Source organism: Heptranchias perlo, chromosome 11 (assembly GCF_035084215.1).
Source record: "Heptranchias perlo isolate sHepPer1 chromosome 11, sHepPer1.hap1, whole genome shotgun sequence".
Classification (NCBI taxonomy): Eukaryota; Metazoa; Chordata; class Chondrichthyes; order Hexanchiformes; family Hexanchidae; genus Heptranchias; species Heptranchias perlo.
This window is the reverse complement of record NC_090335.1, coordinates 35010596-35038497: the sequence shown is the minus strand read 5'-3', so window position 1 is coordinate 35038497 and position 27902 is coordinate 35010596. Positions and strand designations below refer to the sequence as shown.

The following is a 27902-nucleotide window of genomic DNA, read 5'->3' as shown; positions in this document are numbered from 1 at the left end:
AAGTGGAGCTGTGCGTGACGCTCGAGGGAGGCCAGCCTGTCCTCCACCGCAGACAGTCCCGCACCTACCTGCGACACTGTGTCGTCGGTACCCTCCTGTGCCTGCGCCACCAATGCCCACATGCAGGAGGTGGACTCCTCCATCGCCTGCGCTATTGTGGACAATGCGCGCGGCACCTCTGCCAGCACCTCAGCAATTAGCTGGTGGCCCTCGACGACTCTCCTTTTCTCTGGTGGCCCCCTGGGTTCAGCATCTGGGTCCGGCTGAGCAGAGCCTGGAGATGAGTGCTCCCTCCGTCGCGGACCCTCCGCGGCTGCCCCTGCCACCAGGGTCTGCTCATGCTCACTCGTGCGCAGTGACTCACCAAGTGCTACCCCAACTAGTTGGCGAGGGGGACCCACCGAGGTGCGTGTCTCTGCGCTGGTGGATGGTTGGCTCTGATGTGACGATGCACCCTCAGAGACCGCCATGTCCTCTGAGGAATCGCCCTCCATGCTCGCTTGATCCAAAGACGCACCTGCAAGAGAACAGAGGGCACTTTGAGGCATGTGGACCAACTTGACAGTGCGCCTGATGGCAGGTGATGATACGGTCACTCGCGATCATGGGTGTTGAGTGTCAGCTTTCCCTTACCGCCCATTTCGGCAGCGACACACTCGCCATCGGCCACCGACAGGCAATGTCGCGTGCGGGCGAGGTCGAGCGCCTCCACCTCTGCGTCGGTGAGCTCCACCACTTGCGGCGGACCACCTCCGGTGCGTGCCCTTTCGCGGTTGTTCTTGCTCCTCTTCTCCTGTGAAGGCAAAACACAGATGTGTGAGTGGGTGCGTCTTGCATCGTGAGACGCATCGAGCATCGGTGTGGTTGGGTTGAGCGTGGCGCGGAACGGATGGGAGGAAGTGTGGGCCACGTGCCCATCCCATTGCATGGGGATTGGGGTGTGTGGTAGTGTTCGGGTGGGGTCAGGGACGGTGGGTACTTGCGTGCACGGCGAGGATGGTGAATGAGTGGCTGTGAGGATTGCTGATGGAGCGCAGTGGTGGCTGTGCAGGAGGGGGTTGTGATCTGCTTGGCGTGATGGTGGGGACGGGATGTGGGAGGGTGCGTTGGTGTACTCACCTTGCCAGACCTAGTCAGGTCATTGAAGCGCTTGCGGCACTGCTCCCAAGTCCTTGGGGTGTTGCCCCTGCTGCTCACCTCCGCCGCCACCTCTGCCCATGCCTTCCTGGTTGCGGCGGCAGGGAACTTGCGCCCATCCTCAGGGAAGAGTGTTTCCCTCCTCCTCCTCACGCCCTCCAGCATCAGCTGCAGTGCCAGATCTGAAAAACGGGGCGCAGCCTTTCCCCTTGGTTGAGCCATTCTCCCAGACCTCTTGCTTGCAGCAGGAGGGGCTTTGGGAGACTGCCCCTTTAACTGGAGCTCCTACATCGCGTCGACGGTACTGCGCATGCGCAGCCGGCCGGCACGCAGCTGGGGAGCGCAGAACCCGGAAGCAGGCCTTAATGGGTCCAATTATCCCGCGATCGCGTGGGGGACGCACACAATTACCCGTCCGCGTTTTCGACGCTCCCGGAGGACCACCCGCTGGGAACCCGCAGGCCTGCTAAATTCGAGCCCCAAATTTCCACTTCCATTTCCTTTCCACAATTTGGAGGTCTGTAATACACCCCTACTATTGTAATATGTCCTTTCTTATGTTTGAGTCTGTGCCCCTTCATTGTCTACATCAACACTCTGTACAGCTTGTATTCTCTCTTTTACCAAAATTGCCACTCCATCTCCTTATCTTTTCTATCCCTCCTAAGTATATGTAGCTATGTTTATTTTCCATTTTTGTCCAGTTTGCAGCTTGGTTTCTGTTAACGCTATTAAGTCTAGACCTTCCTGTAAAATAATTGCTTTTAGCTCTCCCAGTTTATTTTCCACACTTTGCACATTGCAATACATGTATTTTAATCTTTTTTGCCTTTTTAAAATTCTCCTTTTCCCACTGTTTTTGAATACGTTACCTTTACTTGAGTCTTCTTCCCACTTATAACTGGTCTGTTTGATTTTATTCCTCTATTCCATATTCCTTTTGGTAAATTGTTCTCTGCATGAATATTATCCTCATCTACTTCTCCCTTCACTATTAGCTGAACCTGATTGGTTTAATTTTCCCATCTCTCTCTCTCTCTCTCTCTCTTTCTCTCTCTCCTCCCCCTACCCCCAATCCTAGCTTAAATACCTTGTCACTACCCTATTTAACCATTTTGCCATTGCATAAGCAAACTCCCTGTTTGGATGTAGCCATCTGTTGTTTGTTGGTGATATTGATATTTGATGACTACCTGACAGGAACCTGGAGCTTCAAATCTGTTTGAGAGCATAAGTTGTTCTATGTGCTCCTGTTCTAACTTTTCCTTCCTCTCTTTCCTTGCTCCTTGGATAGTCACCCATTTTCCTCCTTCACTGCCTTCTGCTTATCTCTCATCGGTGTGAATATCTTCTCTAACTCTTCCCCTAAAAACTTCTCTTTGTCCCTGATGTGTCAGGTTATCTCTATCTCCTTCTTAAGTTCTGAGATTTTGAGCCTGAGCAGTGTGAGTTGGTGACACTTCCCTAGATGTATTTGGCAGTCTCATTAGTCCACATAAGGGAGAGGGTATGAGGACACTTTTGCGCTACAGTTGATTAGAAGAATTATGATCATTGACCGTAACTCTAATAATCAACTTCATCTGGAGTTGGTTGAGATGTGCCAATGCCTTCTGAAATTTTCAGTAGAGCTTCATGATTCACTGAGTCGAATGCTGACTTGAAGTCTACATACGCACAGTACCACAACTGAGAGAACTCATGTTAGAGCTCTGCTAGAAGACATAAAAAAAGGAATTGGCATTTATGTCCTCAGGACATCTCAAAGTGCTGCATAGCCAATCAATTGCTTTTAAAGTGCAGTCGATGTTAAATGAGTAAATGCAAAAAAAAACTTGAAAGCCAATTTGCTCACAGCAATGTCCCACTAAACAGAAAGTGAGACGAATAACCAGTTACTCATTTTGGGTGGTGTTAGTTGAGGGAAGATGTTGGCCAGGACACTGGGAGAACTTCCTGCTCTTCACATAGTACCATGTGATCTCATATGTCCACCTGTGTGGTTTAATGTTTCATCGAAAGGTAATGCAGCACTCCCTCAGTACTGTACTGATGTATCATTCTAGATAGTATGGTCAAGTCCTAGAATGGGGTTTGAACGCATGATCTTCTGACTCCAAGGCAAGTATGCTATGAGTTGAGCCAAGCTAACTCGCATAGTCAAAATACCATTTGTAGTTGAAAGTCTGGCAGTTCTCTTGTCTTGACTCAGAAGACCCAGTAGTCATTGCAGAATGCCATTTGCAAGAATCTTAGAGAACAATTCCAATTTGTATCTAGATGTTAAACTTCTTTCAAACAGTGAGGAATGCCATGTCTATGGTAAGGAATCTAACATTATAATGTGTGTTATGCTGAAATGGGGAAACTCAATTTGGATGAATGCTCTACCTCCCTATTCTAACATAAAACCTGCTGGAATATTTACTTTAACCACGCCTTACAAAATGTAATTTATTTCTGTAGTACATTATTAATAATACCACTACACAGCATTAGTTATTTTGCATTGTAGAGGAAGGAAACAGTTCATTGAAAGATTTCATGCAGCATTTATTATAACCACCCCAGACTGACTATACAAATCTGTAATCTGCTGAGTTATTAGATCAGATTTTTTTTTACAAATCTGATCGGTAAAACCAATGTAATATCTGCACAACACTTACTGGATATGATATTAGTTTGTAATAAATATTGTACTTTAGTTGCTGTAAACAAATTTGCAGTGAAGCATTGACCTTCAGTACAGTGATCAGGTTGCAAATGTCACCTTGCTTTTCAGGAATGCGTGGTGTTTGTATCCTGGGTTACTCTTGTGAATGACAGAAGTAGCTACATTAGTAGATTTAATCAGGGCAAAGTGCAATAGATTTTGGTATAAAATTGGTCATCGTTTATACTGTGTCTGAAGGGATTTCAGATGGCTCTGTTCACAAAATAAGTCTGGTCCAAAGGATTAAACTTTGCTTTTGTGTATACTTCATAATCTCCTCTGTTAATTCCATATTGAGGAATTTAATTTATCATTTAGGCTGCAGTTGAGGACTTAGTATTAAAGTAACCTTTATCATTTCCATTAACAACCTTCAAAAGTTCTAAATGCCAAACTTTCCATGGTGTAACTTCTGATATAACATAATAACATAACATTGGTTTAATTTGAAAATTTGGGAACATAATTCAATGAAGTATAATGGAGGTGTTTGCATGTATGACCTATTGTAATTGTTAAGTTTTCCGCCTAAAATTGTGTTGGTGGGATCTGTTAAATCAGACAGTTGCAAAACAGTTATTTTCACAATTGAAAGTAAATTCTTATATGTGTGCTTCACTGGTTTTACTGCTACACTGGGGAAGGTATTTACAGTAATTGATTTTTAAAAATTCATTCATGGGATATGGGCATCGCTGGCAAAGCCAGCATTTATTGCCCATCCCTAATTGCCCTTAAGAAGGTGGTGGTGAGCCGCCTTCGTGAACCGCTGCAGTCCATGTGGTGAAGGTACTCCCACAGTGCTGATAGGAAGGGAGTTCCAGGATTTTGACCCAGCGACGATGAAGGAACAGTGATATATTTCCAAGTCAGGATGGTGTGAGACTTGGAGGGAAACGTGCAGGTCGTGTTGTTCCCATGCGTCTGCTGCCCTTGTTCTTTTAGGTGGTAGAAGTTGCAGGTCTGGGAGTTGCTGTCGAAGAAACCTTGGCGAATTGCTGCAGTGCACCTTGTAGATGGTACACACTGCAGCCACGATGCGCCAGTGGTGAAGGGAGTGAATGTTTAAGGTGGTGGATGGGGTGCCAATCAAGCGGGCTGCTTTGTCCTGGAATATCATGGCTTGTGCTATACCTTCACCACTCTAACAGATTATCTGGTCATTTCTCTTATTGCTGTTTGTGGGGCCTTGCTGTGTGCAAATTGGCTGCTGTTTCAAGTGACTATTTCAAAAGTAATTCATTGGTTTGCAACGGATGCCCTGACGACACGAAAGGTGCCATATAAATGAAAGTTCTTTCTTTTCGCTTTGTACAGCTTATTCTTAAATGGTTCAAACTTGGTAGTAAACTCCCAATAAGATCATTCATATCGGATACTGAACTAATGTAGAAAGAACGTGCATGGTATCAGTCACTTTCAGAGAACTCTCAAAATCTACTCCAGTGGATGTGCCATGAAAGATGAGGCTTGCTTTCTTCTGGGCTGTTTCATGCAAAGCAAGTCCAAATGATCCTGAACGCAGAAAGATTATGAAAGGGTTTGATAGGGTAGACAGAGAGAAAATGTTTCCACTTGTGGGGGAGACCAAAACTAGGGGCCATAAATCCAATAAGGAATGCAGGATAAACTTCTTTACCCAGAGAGTGGTGAAAATGTGGAACTCACTACCACATGGAGTGGTTGAGACGAATAGCATTGATGCATTTAAGGGGGAGCTAGATAAGTACATGAGGGAGAAAGGAATAGAAGGATGTGCTGATAGGGTGATATGAAGAGGGGTGGGAGGAGACTCGTGTGGAGTATAAATACTGGCACCGATCAGTTGAGCTGAATGGCCTGTTTCTGTGCTGTACATTCTATGTAATCCTTTGTTTAAAAAAAACTAGGTAATCAACTTTCATGAAAAAGCTGGTTTTAAATGTGATAGTTTTTGAAGGCATAAAACATCTTCCTGTTATTTTGCATCTATTGTGTGCATGTAGTCAGCAGTGCTAACATTTAGAATGGTAGCTACCTACTAGATGATTAGAATAAGATTTATTACTCAAATTTAACATGCTGTATTGTGAATGGTGCCTAAAAGCACTTAACACATGGCTTGAATAAGATTCTGAATTTGGGCAACATCTGTATGCAGATATTGTGATGGTTGATGGAAAGCATGGTTAGGGCACCTGTATGATGAACATTGATTGAATGTACGCAACATTAAATTGAAATTTCAATAGTCTGGTGGGATGGGGTGGGGGGGATGCACATTGGATTAGATAACACTGTTCTCGCTTCTGCAGTCAGGATTCAAAGGGCCTGAAGACTGCCCAAATGCATTTCATTTAATTACTTCCCAGTGGTATGAATCCGTAAAACTGCTCAAATCCTGCACTAATTGGTATTGAATTAGCCATCTCCTTATAACTCATTCGACTGACACCAGGGATCAGCCTTGTAGTATTTCTCTGTGCAGACTTTGAAGATTGAATGTTTTCCTTGTGTCTTGGTGACCAAAACTGAACACAGTACTCGAGGTGCAGTCTGACCAGGGCATCGTAGTTTAGCATGACATCTTCCAATCTTAATTGATGTAACAGTGTAACTTAGCATTATGTTCACCTTTTTGTTTAGTCATATGTGTTAAATCTACACCCCTTTCTACTTCACCGTTGACTATTTATACACCATTTATAGACAAATTTAATGGCATCCATTTTCCGTCAAATATGTAGTACCTTATTTTTATCTACGGATTTACATCTAACTCTGATTTGCTCACTTACAGATCTTATCTGCCCTCACTTATATGTCCTGAAACCATAGTACAAACATTTACTACAGTGCCAATTAATTTGCAGTATAACTGAATGGAATTATGTTGTCATATTGGGTCAGAATTTGCTGTCAAAATAATGGTGAGGCTAATGGCGCTCGCCATTATTTATGTGAAAATGCTACAGCAACTTCAAGCGAGGGGCAGATGCGCGGTTGAACGTGGAAATCCAAAAGTTGCTGTCCAAGATGTGATGCCCTGCCATTTGCTAACTGTCTGCCTCACATGCATTGAACGGCATGAAGTTGCTATATTTGCGCAGTAGATACAAACTAAGCTCACCACAGAAAGTTAAGTCTAGTCCATTTCAGTCCAAGTACCCTTTTAACTATGTGATAAGTGTTAATTACTGCCAGTTAGCCTCTCTGGAACTGAAAATTAACTATTACACACAGGTTTTAATTGTTGTTGGAGATTTTAAATTTTAACTTTTTTTAACTTTTCCTTTGTCTCTTTTTTTTCTCTCTCTTAATCCAGTCTTTCTTTCCCTCTCATTATTTCTCTTTCTGTACCTGATTTTACATTGCATTCACCCACTCTAATTTACACTTCCATCTCAGTCCTTGCACTGTTAATTTTACAATCCTTCAATCTGATCGGAGAAGGAGAGAACAGTTGCTTGCCCTGTTCACTCTGGTCCCAGATACCCGGTTTCCTTCGCTGCGATGTTATCACCACACTTTCAGCAACTTGCCACGCAAAAATTTAAAAAACCTAAATGTGCAAGGACATGCCATTAGATGCCCTGCCACAGCAAATTATGGCCCAATGAAATTGATCTCTCATAGTGCAAGCCTGAGTACCATTTTTAAATAAGATCTTCTTTAGTGTATTAGAAGCAATCAAATGCGCCTCATCAGTTAACACATATATTGTATGCAGCACATTGTGTCATATGTTTTGGTAGAGCACAGATTGTGATTTATTTTTAACATGTGAGTGGATATACATGCACCCATTGGCTATTCAATCTACTAGTTTATGCAGCCTTATCTGGGATATGGAATGTTACTTCCCTTTCTTTTGTTCCCCTCATTAGGTCGTAATAATGCATGTGAAAAGACCTCTTTTATGTTCTTGCGAAAGGAGCTACCAGTTCGATTGGCTAATACAATGAGAGAAGTGAACTTGTTGCCTGATAACCTGCTGAGCAGGCCCTCTGTGCGGCTTGTCCAGAGCTGGTAAGTAAATGCCATATGTCAAAGAAGAGATTAGCACAGGAATACAGTGGAGTCTGCTTATAGTGCACCCCAGTCTAGAGAAATTACTTGTATATGGAATCTATTCAAAACTCTTAACTTACATACTGTGTACTTAGTGGAATAATGTGGTCATAGTGAAATTATGCTCTTATAGTATAAATTTTAGTGCAAATTTTCTTTTTAAAATTTAGAAGCTATTGAGTGCACTTCCTCAGTTAGTATCTGCAGATGACTGAATTTTCTAATTATACTTTTAAAAAAATACTATAAACAAGGTTTGCTGTTACCCATTATATTCATCCTATGTAATGTTCTGGCATGCTAGTGCTCCGTGATGAGCATGGGATACAATGGCCGATAATATCGGTCACCTGTCTCTGGGCTGAAAAGTTAAATATAGCGTGCAAGTTTCAAATTTTACATTTGGAACTGGCAAATATCAAGATAAGATTCACAAACTCATTTTTTGTGATCCTTCCTTCAGTAGTTAAACTGATATGCCATAGGTATGCTTTAAACTTATTTTTTTCACATCAGGACCTGGCAGATACACGGCTAAGAATCAAAAAATTCTCTGGAGTATTCCTTTACAGCAAACATTAGTCTCAGAATGGCAATGGAGAGCATGCTGTTTGGTTTTATATTGATCTTATAACCTGAAATGAAACATACAGCACGTTACTTGGATTGGGAAATTTCTAAATAAGTGATGAGAATGAAGAAATTTTAAGTTTCACAGTTAGTTTCTGGTTACTTTCTTGCTCACTTCTCACTAAAAGTGACGTTTTAATTTTGTAATGGAAAACCAGATTCTTAATTCCTGGCATCTTTCATACACCAATGGGTTTGCAGGACATTTCCTTGCATGAGAGTGGAGATAGAGAGAATTTTTTTTTTAATTACACTACATGATTTTTACATTGTGGATTTATGGCATTGCTTATGGATTTCCATTTCTGCAAGTTTTTACCTAAATGGTAGAAATGATCATGCGATATACTGTAGTATAGTCCAGTAAGAGTTTCCAGAATTATAATGGCATGTTGCAACCTCCTTAATTTGGCCATTAGAAAGGAATTGGGCCTTGTATGACAAAAGTTGAAGAGGAATATGATGCTGGAGACCATTCCCCTGCTCACAATGAACAAGCTCAGGAGAGAGAGTGGGTGGGCACAGACATAGAAACATAGAAAATAGGAGCAGGAGTAGGCCATTCGGCCCTTTGAGCCTGCTCCGCTATTCAATGTGGTCATGGCTGATCCTGTATCTCAATACCATATTCCCGCTCTCTCCCCTTACCCCTTGATGCCTTTTGTGTCTAGAAATCTATCTAGCTCCTTCTTAAATATATTCAGTGACTTAGCCTCCACAGCCTTCTGTGGTAGAGAATTCCACAGGTTCACCATCCTCTGAGTGAAGAAATTTCTCCTCATCTCAGTCCTAAATGTCCTACCCCATATCCTAAGACTATGACCCCTTGTTCTGGAATGCCTAGCCAGGGGAAACATCCTCCCTGCATCCAGTCTGTCTAGTCCTGTCAGAATGTTATATGTTTCAATGAGATCCCCTCTCATTCTTCTAAACTCGAGTGAATACAGGCTGAGTCGACCCAATCTCTCCTCATATGATAGTCCTGCCATCCCAGGGATCAGTCTGGTGAACCTTCACCGCACTCCCTCTATGGCAAATATTTCCTTTCTTAGGTAAGGAGACCAAAACTGCATACAATACTCACAGGGCCTTGGTGAGACCACACCTGATAACTGCAGTAAGACATCCTTGCTCCTATACTCAAACCCTCTTGCAATGAAGGCCAACATACCATTTGCCTTCCTAACTGCTTGCTGCACCTGCATTTTTGCTTTCAGTGACTGGTGTACAGGGACACCCAGGTCCCTTTTGTACATCAACATTCCCCAATCTATCACTATTTAAATAATACTCTGCCTTCCTGTTTTTCCTTCCAAAGTCGATAACTTCACATTTATCCACATTATATTGCATCTGCCATGTATTTGTGCATTCACTCAACTTGTCTAAATCGCCTTGAAGCCTCTTTTCATCCTCCTCACAACTCACGATCCCACCTAATTTTGTGTCGTCAGTAAACTTGGAAATATTACATTTGGTTCCCTCATCCAAATCATTGTGAATAGCTGGGGCCCAAGCACTGATCCCTGTGGTACCCCATTAGTCACTGTCTGCCACCCCGAAAAAGACCCATTTATTCCTACTCTCTCTTAACCAATTTTCAATCCATGCCAGTATATTACCCCCAATCCCATGTGCTTTAATTTTGCACACTAACCTCTTATGTGAGACTTTATCAAAGGCCTTCCGAAAATCCAAATAAACCATATCCACTGGTTCTCCCTTATCTATTCTACCAGTTACATCCTCAAAAAACTCCAGTAGGTTTGTCAAACATGATTTCCCTTTCATAAACCCATGTTAACTTTGTCTAATCCCATTGATATTTTCTAAATGTCCTGTTATCACATCCTTTATAATAGACTCTAGCATTTTCCCTGCTACAGATGTTAGGCTAACCGGTCTGTAGTTCCGTGTTTTCTCTCCCTCCTTTTTTAAATAGTGGGAGATCTCCTGCCTGATCGCACATGCTGCTGACACTCTGCTGTCAGCAGCGTGTGCGATCAGGCAGGAGATCATCACCAATAGGTGATTTACCTGCATCACACGCTAAAGCCCTTCATGATCCCTTGTCTTGCGGCCCGAGTGGAGCCAGGAAGAACGCTGTTAGACCTGGTTTCATGTAGACCTGGTTTTCCTGAACAGAGTCGGCCCGGCGTTCAGGGCAACCCGATATTGTAATAGGGTCCATTTATTTGAATATGCAAAGTGCCTAATGCCGAATGAGGCATGGGCCCTGGATGCGATTTTTTTTTTTTGCCTGCACCAATATGATGGATGGTGACTTCTGGCTCATAATGAGCATGCACTTCCTTCCTGCCATATTAGAAACAATTTTACAACACCAAGTTATAGTCCAGCAATTTTATTTTAAATTCACAAGCTTTCGGAGGCTTCCTCCTTCCTCAGGTGAACGTTGTTGGAAATGAAATCCTCGAAATGAAATCACATTTATACATCACAGAACAATGCTTGGTGATTACAGACAGTTTTTTCAACTGCCCGTTGCCAAGGCAATCAGTGTGCAGACAGACAGGTGTTACCTGCAAGGTCTCCGAATATACAAATCACCAAAAAAAAAACAACAAACAAAAAAAAACAGAGATAGAGAGGTAGAAACATAGAAAAGACAGCAACTGACCCGTTATATTAAAAACGGGTCAGTTTTTTTCTATGTTTCTACCTCTATCTCTTTTTTTTTGTTTGTTTTTTTTTGGTGATTTGTATATTCGGAGACCTTGCAGGTAACACCTGTCTGTCTGCACACTGATTGCCTTGGCAACGGGCAGTTGAAAAAACTGTCTGTAATCACCAAGCATTGTTCTGTGATGTATAAATGCGATTTCATTTCGAGGATTTCATTTCCAACAACGTTCACCTGAGGAAGGAGGAAGCCTCCGAAAGCTTGTGAATTTAAAATAAAATTGCTGGACTATAACTTGGTGTTGTAAAATTGTTTACAATTGTCAACCCCAGTCCATCACCGGAATCTCCACATCATGCCATATTAGAGGCTTAGAAGGCCGTTTAATGCATGAAAAATGGATGCGGTCGAATTTCTAGGCCAGGATTTTGCAAAAGATCGACTTTCCACTTCTCATGATTGACCAAAACCCAGCTGCTGGAAGGTATAGATTGCTTGCATGTGAATATACTGCAGACTTGGGTGTACAGAAACTATTGAAAGCCATTTTGTAGAGACACTGGAAACTTGGGAAAGGGAGGATTTTGTATCTGTGACTTGCATGCTGAAAATCAAACCTGAGAATTGTTTATAATAGAATGGAATAGAATTGCTATGTAAAAAATACACATCCTTTCAACCTGTAACTTCTAGCCAATTCCTAAGGTGCATCACTTGCATAATGTGCTAAAGTGTAACCAACTTGAACTTCTTTGGCTTCAGAAATTTATTGTTTCCTGAGAATCAAAATGGGTTGAAGGCCATCCAATTTGTTGGGCACAATAAAGTAAATAGGAGTAAAGGATGGTGCTAATATCCTGATCATGAGGAGGGCCCCTTACATGATCTCGGAGTCTACCATCCCCTTAAAAGTGGGACAGTGACCTTGGAAAAGGTTACTGCCTCTAGGACCTACAGATCCAAGGTCGTTGTCCCTGTGCCACCAAACAATACTGAAGGCAACTTCCTATTTGGATATTGAGTGGGTTGAGAGGCCTGAGTGAACAGTCTGCAACACAAGCCCTGGGAGCAGATGATTGGCTTAGTTCATTGAGAGAGTTGGGATAGGTTGCTGGAAACCATTGTGCCTTTGAGGACTGTGGACCTGGGTGCAATCAAGAGCAAAAGGTTGACCTAGAATCCCCAAGCAATGCAGTGTGCCTCCTTTGCTGACCATATCCTTAGTCTATTGGAGATTAAATTAGAGGCTTCCAGCACTTCTTCCACCTGGCTACCAAAAACACCTTCCTTGTCAAATATAAACTGAGTTGCCGTTGCAACTTCCAAGGCAGGGTAGAAAGGCATAACCAGGCCACATGATGAAACATGGATATAGCTGCTGAGATGTGGCCTGCAGTACTGCAGCCTGCATCTGGATCTCAGATAAAGAAATGGTCGCCAAAAAGAGCCTCATCACTGGCTGCAGCTGAGTTGCGAACAAAAGAAAAAACACCCTTTGATGACACATCATACACCTTACAATGTTCACGTATTCTTCCTCTCAGGTGATTCGGGATTAGCTGTCTGGGTAACTGACTTTCAATAACAAGGGAAAACTCTGCTCCTGTAGGCTCCAATCCTGCTCCCAAATCCCCCATGCTGCTGAATAGGTTCTGGCCTGCTATCTGTTTTGCTTCCCATGAGCATTGACTCTGCTCTGCTACATTTGCCCTTCAGAACTTTTTCACCTTTTGCTGGGCTGTTTTGGACCTGCTCCTCTAACTCCTGCTGCTACTTCCAATCTTGTGTGCTCATTGCTACCTACAATTCCTTGGACCAACTCCCTGGGTTTCACTCCACCACTACAATGCTTCTCTGCTCATCTGTTGGATCTGGGGGTGTGCGCTACTATCACCTCTGGACCCCAGGATCGACCTCTGCTGGGTCACGGTTCACTTTCTGCTTCTCAGCTCACTTTACAACTTCTGCCAACATCTCAGCTGATACTCTGCACCTCGAATGGCTGCTAGATCCAACTCTTCTCCATTACTGACTCTGATCATGGACATTGGTTTGTGGATGCTGCGAGCTGATATCATGCTGCCTTCAGACTTTTACTTTGGACTGTTTCATATCTCCTCAATGTCCTCTGATCGTGATGGCTTTCTTAACATCTGACATGCCCATGTAACCTAGAATTCCCTTTATGTCTACTTGCATTTCTATTTCCATGTGCATTTTGGTTGCCGGTGCAGATCCGAGCTCACAATTTCTTTCTCCCTAATTTTTGGGCCCCACTCGGAGCCCTTCTCACTCCTCTCTCCTCTCCTTCCTGTCACCCAGTCATGCCACCTTTCACTTCTCCCCTCTCAGGTGCTTTGTTCCCTTGATCCTTATCCCAACCCACTCCTACTCTTCTGCCTTCCTTCTCTCCTGCTGTTGTCCCAGTTTGAGTCCCTCTGGAACAACCCCACCATCACCCCTTGTGCCTCTTTAAGCATTCTTCAACAGGCCCATTGTGGCACCATTGCTGCCTCATTGAGCAGTAACCCCAACTGCTCCATCCTCGTCTCTCGCCAACCTCCCTGCCCAGCTCACCTGATGGGGGGGCTAGTCTCACCAACCTCCTTCCCATCCTACTCACCCCACCCACTTGGACTCTGCTGGTGGATCAAACATCTCCACATTTTCCTCTAGAATGTTTGCTCATTTGCAAACAAAGCCCTTGCCATCCACAGCTTTATTGGGTTGACCATAATGACATCCTGGCTTTGACTGAAACTTGGATCACAGATGGCAATGCCATCACCCTTACTGAAGCCTCTAATGCTGACTACCTGCCCCATCCAAATCACTGGGGTGGTGACGAGGCTCTCATCACCAAGTCACACCTTGGCCTCTTTTTTCCCCCCCCCTGCTCTGGCAGCTTTTCTTCCTTCAAGCACCTCAACCTATTCACCCCTCTCATCTAAAATCTTCATTGTCTACTACCCACCTCAAGTTTCTGCACAAGATATCCTTCCTCCTTTCCTCACTTGGCCTCTGCACTGAGAAACTCCTCAGTCTTGGTGAATTTCAGTTTTCATCTTGGCCTACAGACAGAAAATGCTGCAGATCTTTAAATGGTGTTTAATTAAACTTCAGTTTTTTGAGGTTTGTTGAATTAATTCATTTTTGTATAGATTTGCCTAATCAACAGTATCTGTAAAATGATTTTTTGGTTACATTAAATAAAATATTACACCTTGTACATTGACTTCTCTGTTACTGAAGTCATTGGTCACAGTGTGAATGTTGACTAAAATCTAGTTTTCCTTTGCCTCTTTTACAGGTACATGCAGAGTTTTTTAGAGCTGCTAGAGTTTCAGAGCAAAAGTCCTGAAGATCCTCATGTGCTGGATAAGTAAGAATCCATAATTGTTTTACAATATGATCAAAGCAGCAAATATTTACCAGACTTTGAGATGGCAGTATATTCACCTTAAAAGCTCTATTCTGTATTTGCATTCCACTTAATGGTTGTTGTGTGACTCAAATACATATAAAAATCTGGAAGGTAGTATACAAGAAATGGTTCACTTTTTCCTGTTCTTTTCTCAATGATTGTGTTGAAAACTTTTTAATTTTTTTAAGGATATAACATAAAAAAATAGTAGGCCATACAGCCCTTGAGCCTGCTCTGCCATTCAATAAGATCATGGCTGATCTTCCACCTCAACTCCACTTTCTCGCCCTATCCCCATATCCTTTGATTCCCTTATCGATCTCAGTCTTGAATGTACTCAATAACTGAGCGTTCACAGCCCTCTGGGGTAGAGAAAACCAAAGATTCACAACCTTCTGAGTGAAGAAATTTTTCCTCCTCTTAGTCCTAAATGGCTGGCTGCTTATCTTGAGACTATGACCCCTAGTTCTAGACTCTCCAACCAGAGGAAACAGACTCTCAGCATCTATCCTGTCAAGAATATCCTAAGAATTTTATATGTTTCAATGAGATCACCTCTCATTCTTCTAAACTCCAGAGAATATAGGCCCATTCTACTCAATCTCTCCTCATAGGACAACCCTCTCATCCCAGGAATCAATCTAGTGAACCTTTGTTTCACCCTCTCTGAGGCAAATATATCCTTCCTTAGATAAGGAGATCAAAACCGTACACAGTACTCCAGAGCCCTATATAATTGCAGCAAGACCTCCTTACTCTTGTGCTGCAACCACTTTGCAGTAAAGGTTAACATACCATTTGCCTTCCTAATTGCTTGCTGTATCTGCATGTTAACTTTCTGTGATTTGTGTACAAGGACTCCCAAATCCCTCTACCAACATTTCTTAGTCTCTCATCTTTTAAAAAAAAAAATTCTGCTTTTCTATCCTTCCTACCAAAGTGGATAATATATCACATTTCCCCACACTATATTCCATCTGCCACCTTCTCGCCCACTCACTTAACCTGTCTAGATCCCTTTGCAACCTCTTTGCGTCCTCCTCACAGCTTACTTTCCCAGCTAGCTTTGTATCGTCAGCAAACTTGAATACATTACACTCGGTCCCCTCAACTAAGTCATTGATATAGATTGCAAACAGCTGAGGCCCACGCACCGATCCTTGCGGCACCCCACTAGTTACAACCTGCCGATCTGAAAATGACCCATTTATTCCTACTCTGTTTTCTGTCCGTTAACCAATCCTCAATCCGTGCTAATATATTAACCCCAATTCCATGAGCTATAATCTAGTGTTACAATCTTTTGTATGTCACCTTATCGAATGCCTTTTAAAAATCCAAATATGCTACATCCACTGCTTCCTCCTTATCTACCCTGCTAGTTACACCCTCAAAAAACTAATAGATTTGTCAAACACGATTTCCCTTTACATAAAACCGTGTTGACTCTGCCTAATCATATTATGATTTTCTAAATGCCCCGTTACTACGTCCTTAATAGATTATAGCATTTTCCCTACTACTGCTGTCAGGCTAACTGGCCTATAGTTCCCTGTTTTCTCTCCCTCCTTGAATAGCGGGGTTACATTTGCTACCTTCCAATCCACGGGGACCATTCTGTAATCTAGGGAATTCTGGAAGATCAAAACCAATGCATCCACTACCTCTGTAGCCACCTCTTTTAAAACTCTAGGCCGAAGACCATCAGGTCCAGGGGATTTGTCGGCTTTTAGTCCCATTAATTTCTCTAGTACTTTTTCTTTACTTTTATGTTCCTCACTCTCATTAGACCCTTGGTTTCCCGCTGTTTCTGGCATGTTTTTGTGTCTTCTACTGTGAAGACAAATACAAAATATTTGTTTACGTCTCTGCCATTTCCTTATTCCCCATTATAATTTCTCCAGTCTCTGCCTCTAAGGGACCCACATTTACTTTCGCTAATCTCTTCCTTTTTACACACTTGTAGAAGCTCTTACAATCTGTTTTTATATTTCTTACGAGTTTATTCTTATATTCAATTTTCTCCTTCTTTATCAATTTCTCGGTCATCCTGTGCTGTTTTCTAAAACCCTCCCAATCCTCAGGCTTACCACTCTTTTTGGCAACATTGTCAGCCTCTTCTTTTAATCTAATACTATCCTTAACTTCTCTGGTTAGCCATGATTGGATCACTTTTCCTGTGGAGCTTTTATTCCTCAAGGGAATGTATATTCGTTGAGAATTTTTAAATATTTCTTTAAATGTTTGCCATTGCTCACCTACCATCATATCTTTTATTCCAATTCCCAATCTACCTTAGCCAATTTGGCCCTCATACCTACGTAATTGGCTTTGTTTAAATTTAACACCCTAGTTTCGGACTTAACTACATCACTCTCAAACTCAATATGCAATTCGATCATATTATGATCACTCTACCCCAGAGGATCCTCAACTATAAGATTACTAATTAACCCTGTTTCATTACACAATACTAGATCTAAAATAGCCTGTTCCCTAATTGGCTCCTCGACATATTGTTCTTAAAAACTGTCTCGAATGCATTCCATGAACTTGTCCTCCAAACTACTTTTACCAATTTGGTATGCCCAGCCTGTATGAAGATTAAAGTCCCCCATGATTATTGCATCACCCTTGTTACATACTCCTCTAATTTCCTGATTTATACTCTGTCCAACACTATAACTACTGTTGGGGGCCTTTAAACTATTCCCACCAGTGTTTTCTGCCCCTTGTTATTTCTTAGTCCACCCATACTGATTCTACATCCTAATTTTCTGAGCTAAGATCCTTTCTCACTACTGCCCCTACCTCATCCTTTACAATCAGGGCTATCCCCGCCCCTCTCCCCCCAGCCTCCTTTTCCATTTTGCCTATCCTTTCTAAAAATCAAGTACCCTGGAATATTTAGTTCCCAACCTTGGTCACCCTGCAATCCCATCTCAGTAATGGCAACTGGATCAAACCCATTTATCTCTCTTCATGCCACTAATTCATCTGTATTGTTCCGAATGCTTTGTGCATTCAGATATAGCACCTTTAATTTTAACTTTTTACTATTTTTCCCCGGATGTGACCTTAGTCACTAATGCCCTATTACCTTTGTTAAACTCTGTCTTTTCCTAACATACTCTGCTTGTTTTTACCCAAATCGCTACTCTGCTCTACAGTCTTGACTTTACTCTTTAGACTTATAAAGTTACCCTTACCTACTTATTAGTTTAAAGCCCTATCTACCGCCCTAGTTATTCGATTCGCCAGGACACTTGTCCCAGCCTGGTTTAAGTGGAGCCCACCCCAATGGAACAGCTCCTTCTTTCCCTAGTACTGGTGCCAGTGCCCCATGAATTGAAACCTCTGTTTCCCACACCACTCTTTTAGCCACGCATTTAACCATCTAATTTGTTTGTCCCTATGCCAATTTGCACATGGCTTAGGTAGTAATCCAGAGATTATTACCTTTTGAGGTTCTGCTTTTTAATTTGGACCCTAGCTCCTCAAACTCCTTCAGCAGAACCTCATTCCTAGGTCGTTGATTCTTACATGGACCATGACAATTGGATCCTCCCCCTCCTGCTCCAAGAAGTTCTTCAGCTGCAAGGCGATGTCCTTAACCCTGGCACAAAGGAGGCAACACAGCTTTTGGGACTCCTGGTCGTGGCTGCAGAGAATAGTCCCAATTTTCAAAATGTAAACTTGTGGAGGTTTTAATTATATATAGGCTAGCGTTCTGCAAATTAGAAATTGAATTACTGCTGAGGGTTCACTGAAATGGTTTAAAAATTACAGTAACAGGACAAAAAATACTATTTTTACATTGCCAAAGTCATTGTTAACTGCTGTCATGGAGTTCAATGTTTCTGTGCAACGGATTATTTTTTCCTCCAGATTTCTCCATGCCACTGAAAATTCTCTTGCGTTCCTTTCTGCTCAGCAGTTGCTCTTCTCTGGACCCCACCTGCATCACGTTTCATTCCTGGCATACCATTTTTCATACTGACCTGCTGTGTGGGGCCTATTGCTCTTGTCAACACTGCTTCCTCCCATTTTTCCAGTGAAGATTAGGGAACCTAAATGGGATGTTGAGCTGATCCTGAACTTTCTAAAACAACAACAGCTTTCATTATATAGCAAAAGCAAAATACTGCCGATGCTGGAAATCTGAAATAAAAACAGAAAATGCTGGAGAAGCTCAGCAAGTCAGGCAACTTCTGTGGAGAAAGAAACAGAGTTAACGTTTCAGGTCGAAGACCTTTTGTCAGAACTGGAAGATGTTCAGAGAGTTAATGTTTTTGAGCAAATACAGAGCCAGGGGAGGGGAGGAAAGAACAAAAGGGAAGATCTGTGATAGATTAGAGGGCAAGGGTGATTAAATGACAAAAGGGATGATGGTGTAAGGCAAGGAAGGTGGTAATGGTACAGGTTAAGAAATAAAAGATTGATCAGGAGTAGCTGTAAATGGCAGCAGCAGAACCATTACCAGCACTAGCTGACCGAAAAAATGGGAGCAGTGGTTATGATCTGAAGTTATTGAAATCGGTGTTGAGTCTGGAAAGTTGTAAAGTTATATAGCACCTCAACATAGGAAAACGTCCCAAGGTGCTTCACAGGAGTGTAATCAGACAAAGATTGACACTAAAGGAGATATTAGGAAAAGTGATTAAAAACTTGGCCAAAGAGGTGGGTTATAAGGAGGTTCTTAAAGGAGAGAGGGGCAGAGGGAATTTCTGAAGCCACAGCCGCCAATGGTGGGATGAAGGGAGTGGGGGATGTGCAAGAAGCCAGAGTTGGAGGGCTGTAGGGCTGGAGGAGGGGTGAGGCCATGGAGGGATTTGAACATGAGGATGAGAAATTTAAATTTGAGGCATTGCTGGACCAGGAGCCAAAGTAGATCAGGGAGCACTGGGGCGATGGGTGAGTGGGGCTTGGTGCAGGCTAGGATACAGACAGCAGAGTTTTGGATGAGGTCAAGTTTATGGAGGGGATGATTAGAGGCCAGCTAGGAGAACATTGGAATAGTAGAGCCTGGAGGTAACAAAAGCATGGATGAAGGTTTCAGCAGCGCATAGGCCGAGGCATAGGCGGAGACGTGCGATGTTACAAAGGCGGAAGTAGACAGTCTTTGTGATGGAGAGGATATAGGGTCAGATGCTCAGCTCTGTCATATAGTGTGCCGAGGTTGCAAACAATCTGGTTCAACCAGAGTGGCCAGGGAGGGGGGATGGAATCGGCAAGGGAACGGAGTTTGTCGTGGGGTGGGGGGGCTCAAAGACACTGGCTGGAGTACGGCTTCAACAAATGTTTTGTGTATGTTTTGCTATATTTTTGAAATCTTTAAACTAAAGCAGCTAATAAAATTTCAAATTAAAGTTGCATATATGTGTGTGTTTCCATCCCATCGCTTTTTTAAATGATTTTCACTTTTTGACTTGATCACATTTTAACTCTTTCTTGACACAAATGTTTTTTCTACCTCAGTTTTCTAGAATCTCTGGTTAAAATCCGAAACCGACACAATGATGTAGTGCCAACCATGGCTCAGGGGGTTATTGAGTATAAGGAGAAGTATGGCTTTGACCCGTTTATTAGTAGTAACATTCAATACTTTCTGGACCGTTTTTACACCAACCGTATCTCATTTCGGATGCTTATCAACCAGCACAGTAAGTACCTTGTCTTTGTAATAAAGATGAAAGCTAATTAAAGTATAGACTATGAAAAAGTGATGCTTTTCTGGAGAGTTTGTTCCAGTAAATGACCTGTAACAATATGAATTTTGAGGGTTATTCTAAGCTACTGCACAATTTCCATTTTTTTCAAACTACTCCATTTTTTTTCCACTTCTATATAAATTTTTTTGAATCCACATTCTAGACTGGAATTCTTTTGTACAAAGTGAAAAAGAGGTAGGGATCTTAGGTCAAAAACAAAACACTGCGAATGCTGGAAATCTGAAATAAAAACAGAAAATGCTGGAGAAGCTCAGCAAGTCGGGCAGCATCTGTGGAGAAGGAAACAGAGTTAACGTTTCAGGTCGAAGGCCTTTTATCAGAACTGGAAGGTGTTAAGAGTTAAAGTTTTTGAACAAATACAGAGCCAGGGAAAAGGGGGGAGGGAGGGCAGGAAAGAAGAAAAAGGAAGGTCTGTGATATGGTAGAGGGTACAAGTGATTAAATGACAGAGATGATGGTGCAAGGCAAGGAAGGTGGTAGGTGGTACAGGTTAAGAAACAAAACATTGATCAAGGTAAATGGCAGCAACAGAACCATTATCAGCACTAGCTGACCAAAAAAATGGGAGCAGTGGTTATGATCTGAAGTTATTGAAATCAATGTTGAGTCTGGAAGGTTGCCTTGCACCTTCATCCCTTTTGTCATTTAATCACTCGTGCCCTCTTCCCTATCACAGACCTTCCCTTTTGTTCTTTCCTACCCGCACCCCGGCCCCCCCTCCCGGCTTTCCCTGGCTCTGTACTTGCTCAAAAGTTTTAACTCTTCTAACATCTTCCAGTTCTGATGAAAGGCCTTCGACCTGAAACGTTAACTCTGTTTCTTTCTCCACAGATGCTGCCTGACTTGCTGAGCTTCTCCAGCATTTCGTGTTTTTATTTCAGATTTGCAGCATCTGCAGTATTTTGCTTTTGATTTAGTGTTTAATTTACAGCCACTTCTCTTCCAGGAATGTCCAACTTGAAGAAGCTCTGCTCTTCTCTCTGACGGGATTTCTGTTTGTCTCTTTACTTGTTCACCTTCGTTGCTTTCTGTTTCCCTTCTCGTGTTTGATCAGGTTTCTTCTAAAACTCGCTTTCACAGCCACATCTCTTCCCTCAGCAACTGTCTCCAGCTCTGTCTTATTTCATGTGGTTTCCAACTTAAATTCCACCCTTCATATTTCGGATCCACCCATGATTACAGATATCTCCGTGATATTCAGCGTTCCTCGAACCACTGCTTTCACCACTTCCTGAGATCCACGCTCAACACCGTGCGCCGCCTCACGCACTCTCTCGACCTCTCTCTTCAGCAGCATCGACTCACTTTTTCAGAGTTGTCCTGGTCCGCAGTTCCATTTCATCCTTCGCCTCATCCGGTGCTTTAACAAAAAACTTTGTGTCTTCTTTTCAGGTGTCAAAGACTACAAGCTTCAACAACTGTTAGATACCAACTCCCCTCTTGATCCTTCTTCCCCTTCACTTTCCTCTGACCCCATCCCTTCCTCCAATCTCACGCTTTGTCTTCCTCTGACCTCCCTCTCTGACCCTGAACGATTAGTCCTCAGCAAAGGCCTTAGTTTCATCCCCTTACTCCCCCACCTCAATGAATTTCGAGCTCGACACGATGCCAAGCTCTTCTTCCGTCACCTTCCCCTCCGCGCCCACTTCTTTGGCCGGAAGTCTTCCCCCCGCATAGCAGACTCTTTCTCCCGTCTTCAGAATTCTCATTCCACCTGGACCCCTCCCTCTGGCCTCTCACCCTGTCTTGATTTTTCAGTGCAAACTGCCGACGTGACATCGGTTGTCTCAATTTCTCTACTCCCCACACTCACTAACCTACCTCCCTCTGAACTCGCAGCACTCCGTTCTCTCAGGTCCAACCCTGACATTGTCATTTAATCTGGTGACAAGGGCGGTGCTGTTGTTGTGAGGCGAACAGACCACTATCTTGCAGAAGCTGAACGCCAATTCTCCTACCTCCCCCTCGACCATGACCCCACCGCTGAACATCAAGCCTAATTTCCCAGACTGTCACTGACCTCCTATCTCCTCTGGAGATCACCTCTCCAAGGCCTCCAACCTCATAGTCCCCCAACCCCGCGCAGCACCGCTTCTGCCTCCTTCACAAGATCCACAAACAGGACTGCCTGGGAGACCAGCATTTCAGCCTGTTCTTGCCCCGCAGAACTTATTTCCTCCATTCCTGACACTCTCCCTTGTCCACTCTCTTCCAACCGACATCCGCGATTCTTCTGACGCCCTCTGCCACTTTAACAGTTTCCAGTTCCCCGTCCCTAACTGTCGTCTTTTCACCATGGACACCCAGTCCCTCTACACCTCCATCCCCCACCAGGACGGCCTGCGGGCCCTCCGCTTCTTCCTTGAATGGAGGTCCAACCAGTCCCCATCCATCCCCACCCTCCTCCGCCTGGCTGAACTTGTTCTTGCGTTGAACAATTTCTCCTTTGACTCCACTCACTTCTTCCAAATAAAAGGTGTTGCTTTGGGTCCTGGCTATGCCTGCCTTTTCATGGGATACGTGGAACATTCCTTGTTCCAGTCCTATTCGGGCCCTTCCCTCGCCTCTTTTTCCTGTACATTGATGGCTGTATCGGTGCCGTTTCCTGCTCTCACCCCGAACTGGAAAATTTCATCAACTTTGCTTCCAATTTCCACCTTTCCCTCGCCTTTACATGGTCCATCTCCGACTCTTCCCTTCCCTTCCTCGATTTCTCTATCTCCATTTCTGGGGCTAGGCTGTCAACCAATATCTATTAAAAGCCCGCCGATCCCACAGCTATCTTGATTACACTTCCTCCCACCCTGCTTCCTGTAAGGATTCTATTCCCTTCTCCCAGTTTCTCCATCTCCGTCGCATCTGTTCTGACGATACCACCTTCCGTACCAGTGCTTCTGATATGTCTTCCTTTTTCCTCAACCAAGGATTCTCCTCCACTGTAGTTGACGGGGCCCTCGACCGTGTCCGTCCTATTTCCCGCATTTCTGCCCTCACCCCTTCCCTTCCCTCCCAGAACCACGATAGGGTCCCCCTTGTGCTCACTTTTCACCCCACCAGCCTCCGCCATTTCCGCCACCTCCAGCGCAGTTCCACTACCAAAAACGTCTTCCCCTCCCCTCCCAGCATTCCGAAGGGACCGCTTCTTCTGTGATACCCAAGTCCACTCTTCCATCACCCCAACATCCGCTCTTCTCCCCACGGCACCTTCCCGTGCGAGCGCAGGAGATGCAACACCTGCCCCTTCACCTCCTCCCTTCCCACCGTCCAGGGCCCCAAACACTCCTTCCAGGTGAAACAGCGGTTTACTTGTACTTCTTTCAATTTAGTATATTGTATCCACTGCACACAATGTAGTCTCCTCTCCAATGGGGAGACCAAACGCAGACTGGGTGATTGCTTTGCTGAACGCCTCCGCTCTCTCCGCAAGCATGACCCTGACCTGCTGGTCGCTTGCCGTTTTAATTCCCCTTCCCACTCCTACTCTGACCCCTCGGTCCTCGGCCTCTTACACTGCTCCAGTGAAGCTCAACGTAAGCTTGAGGAACAGCATCTCATCGTTCATTTAGGCACTTTACAACCTTCCGGACTCAACATTGATTTCAATAACTTCAGATAATAACCACTGCTCCCATTTTTTCGGTCAGCTAGTGCTGGTAATGGTTCTGCTGCTGCCATTTACAGCTGCTCCTGATCAATCTTTTATTTCTTAACTTGTCCCATTACAACCTTCCTTGCCTTACACCATCATCCCTTTTTGTCATTTAATCACTCATGGCCTCTACCCTATCGCAGACCTTCCCTTTTGCCCTTTCCTACCCTCCCTCCTCCCCTTTCCCTGGCTCTGTATTTGCTCAAAAACTTTAACTCTCTTAACATCTTCTAGTTCTAATGAAAGGTCTTTGACCTGAAACGTTAACTCTGTTTCTTTCTCCACAGATGCTGCCTGACTTGCTGAGCTTCTCCAGCATTTTCTGTTTTTATTAGGGATCTTAGATAGCTGGATTTCAACTGATTGGTATCGCTTGCAGGCTGTATGTGGAAAGGGCTAGTTGGAACTTTGAAAGCAGGAAAAAAATTTTTTTGGCAAAACTGATGATCTAGGATCTGATTAAAATAAGTTTATGGTTTTAAGTCTGTAGTGAATTACTTAATGGAAAAGGTCATGTTTTGTCTTAAAGCCAAGTTCCTGTTAGCAATTATATACCACCCAAAGCATCCTGGTTCAGAATCGGCACCGGATCAATGGGACCCCTCTCATTAATTTCTTGATGTGGAGATGCCGGTGATGGACTGGGGTGGACAAATGTAAGGAATCTTACAACACCAGGTTATAGTCCAACAAATTTATTTTAAAATCACAAGCTTTCGGAGATTATTCCCTTCGTCAGATGAATGAGTGAAAAGGTTCTCAAATCGCATATCTTATACTAGGCTGGGACAGCATCACACCAATCAAAAGGTGTCGTTGTTATTCAAACAGGCCAGTCACGGAGAACAGCACGTCCCAGTACACTGGATATACATTGTGTCAATTACACAGACAGACAGAAAGAAACCCAAATGGCAGAGAGAGAGAGAGAGGGAATATTAAAAACATAATTCGCACCCCAATACGCCAACATTTTCATGCACAAGTTCGAGCACGACTTCTTCACTGCACAGGACCTCCAACCAACGCTATACACCAGATACATCGACAACATTTTCTTCCTATGGACCCACGGCAAAGAATCACTGAAGAGACTACACGATAACATAAACAAGTTCCATCCCACCATCAAACTCACCATGGACTACTCCTCAGAATCGGTTTCTTTCTTGGACACACAAATCTCCATCAAAGACGGGCACCTCAGCACCTCACTCTACCGCAAGCCCACGGACAACCTCACGATGCTCCACTTTTCCAGCTTCCACCCCAACCACGTCAAAGAGGCCATCCCCTATGGACAGGCCTTACGAATACACAGGATCTGCTCAGACGAGGAGGAACGCGATGGACACCTACAGACGCTGAAAGACGCCCTCGTAAGAACGGGATATGACGCTCGACTTGTCGATCGACAGTTCCGACGGGCCACAGCGAAGAGTCGCATAGACCTCCTCAGAAGACAAACACGGGACGCAACCAACAGAGTACCCTTCGTCGTCCAGTACTTCCCCGGAGCGGAGAAACTACACCATGTTCTCCGCAGCTTTCAACATGTCATCGATGACGACGAACACCTCGCTAAGGGCATCCCCACGCCTCCACTGCTCGCCTTTAAACAGCCACCCAACCTCAAACAGACCATCGTTCGCAGCAAGTTACCCAGTTTTCAGGAGAACAGCGTCCACGACACCACACAACCCTGCCACGGCAACCTCTGCAAGACATGCCAGATCATCGACACAGATACCACCATCACACGAGAGGACACCACCCACCAGGTACATGGTTCATACTCCTGTGACTCGGCCAATGTTGTCTACCTCATACGTTGCAGGAAAGGATGCCCCGGAGCATGGTACATTGGCGAGACCATGCAGACACTGCGACAACGGATGAACGGACACCGCCAGACAGGAGGGTTCCCTCCCAGTCGGGGAACACCAGCAGTCAAGGACATTCAGCCACCGATCTTCGGGTAAGCGTTCTCCAAGGCGGCCTTCGAGACACACGACAACGCAAAATCGTCGAGCAGAAGTTGATAGCCAAGTTCCGCACCCATGAGGACGGCCTCAACCGGGATCTTGGGTTCATGTCACGCTACACATAACCCCACCAGCAAAAAGGGGACAAAAAATTATGTTTTTAATATTCCCTCTCTCTCTCTCTCTGCCATTTGGATTTCTTTCTGTCTGTCTGTGTAATTGACACAATATATATCCAGTGTACTGGGACGTGCTGTTCTCCATGACTGGCCTGTTTGAATAACAACGACACCTTTTGATTGGTGTGATGCTGTCCCAGCCTAGTATAAGATATGCGATTTGAGAACCTTTTCACTCATTCACCTGACGAAGGGGATAATCTCCGAAAGCTTGTGATTTTAAAATAAATTTGTTGGACTATAACCTGGTGTTGTAAGATTCCTTACATTAATTTCTTGGGTTGACTTCCTATGCAGATTTTCATAGAATCATAGAAGTTTACAACATGGAAACAGGCCCTTCGGCCCAACATGTCCATGTCGCCCAGTTTATACCACTAGCCTGCGCTTGGCCCATATCCCTCTATACCCATCTTACCCATGTAACTGTCCAAATGCTTTTTAAAAGACAAAATTGTACCCGCCTCTACTACTGCCTCTGGCAGCTCGTTCCAGACACTCACCACCCTTTGAGTGAAAAAATTGCCCCTCTGGACTCTTTTGTATCTCTCCCCTCTCACCTTAAATCTATGTCCCCTCGTTATAGACTCCCCTACCTTTGGGAAAAGATTTTGACTATCGACCTTATCTATGCCCCTCATTATTTTATAGACTTCTAAAAGATCACCCCTTAACCTCCTACTCTCCAGGGAAAAAAGTCTCAGTGGATCCAACCTCTCCCTATAAGTCAAACCATCAAGTCCCAGTAGCATCCTAGTAAATCTTTTCTGCACTCTTTCTAGTTTAATAATATCCTTTCTATAATAGGGTGACCAGAACTGTACACAGTATTCCAAGTGTGGCCTTACTAATGTCTTGTACAACTTCAACAAGACATCCCAACTCCTGTATTCAATGTTCTGACCAATGAAACCAAGCATGCTGAATGCCTTCTTCACCACCCTATCCACCTGTGACTCCACTTTCAAGGAGCTATGAACCTGTACTCCTAGATCTCTTTGTTCTATAACTCTCCCCAACGCCCTACCATTAACGGAGTAGGTCCTGGCCCGATTCGATCTACCAAAATGCATCACCTCACATTTATCTAAATTAAACTCCATCTGCCATTCATCGGCCCACTGGCCCAATTTATCAAGATCCCGTTGCAATCCTAGATAACCTTCTTCACTGTCCACAATGCCACCAATCTTGGTGTCATCTGCAAACTTACTAACCATGCCTCCTAAATTCTCATCCAAATCATGAATATAAATAACAAATAACAGCGGACCCAGCACCGATCCCTAAGGCACACCGCTGGTCACAGGCCTCCAGTTTGAAACACAACCCTCTACAACCACCCTCTGTCTTCTGTCGTCAATCCAATTTTGTATCCAATTGCCTACCTCACCTTGGATCCCGTGAGATTTAACCTTATGTAACAACCTACCATGCGGTACCTTGTCAAAGGCTTTGCTAAAGTCCATGTAGACCACGTCTACTGCACAGCCCTCATCTATCTTCTTGGTTACCCCTTCAAAAAACTCAATCAAATTCGTGAGACATGATTTTCCTCTCACAAAACCATGCTGACTGTTCCTAATCAGTCCCTGCCTCTCCAAATGCCTGTAGATCCTATCTCTCAGAATACCCTCTAACAACTTACCCACTACAGATGTCAGGCTCACCGGTCTGTAGTTCCCAGGCTTTTCCCTGCCGCCCTTCTTAAACAAAGGCACAACATTTGCTACCCTCCAATCTTCAGGCACCTCAC

General features: G+C 43.9%; 1 protein-coding gene across 1 annotated transcript in view; it reads left to right on the top strand.

The window, feature by feature from the left end:
* Positions 1 to 27902, top strand: part of pdk3a (pyruvate dehydrogenase kinase, isozyme 3a) — a 72240-nt gene that overhangs the window by 19511 nt on the left and 24827 nt on the right. The window contains exons 2-4 of the mRNA XM_067992812.1: positions 7720 to 7861; positions 14488 to 14559; positions 20080 to 20264. Coding sequence (XP_067848913.1) covers positions 7720 to 7861; positions 14488 to 14559; positions 20080 to 20264 — 399 coding nt within the window. The remainder of the gene's footprint in view (positions 1 to 7719; positions 7862 to 14487; positions 14560 to 20079; positions 20265 to 27902) is intronic.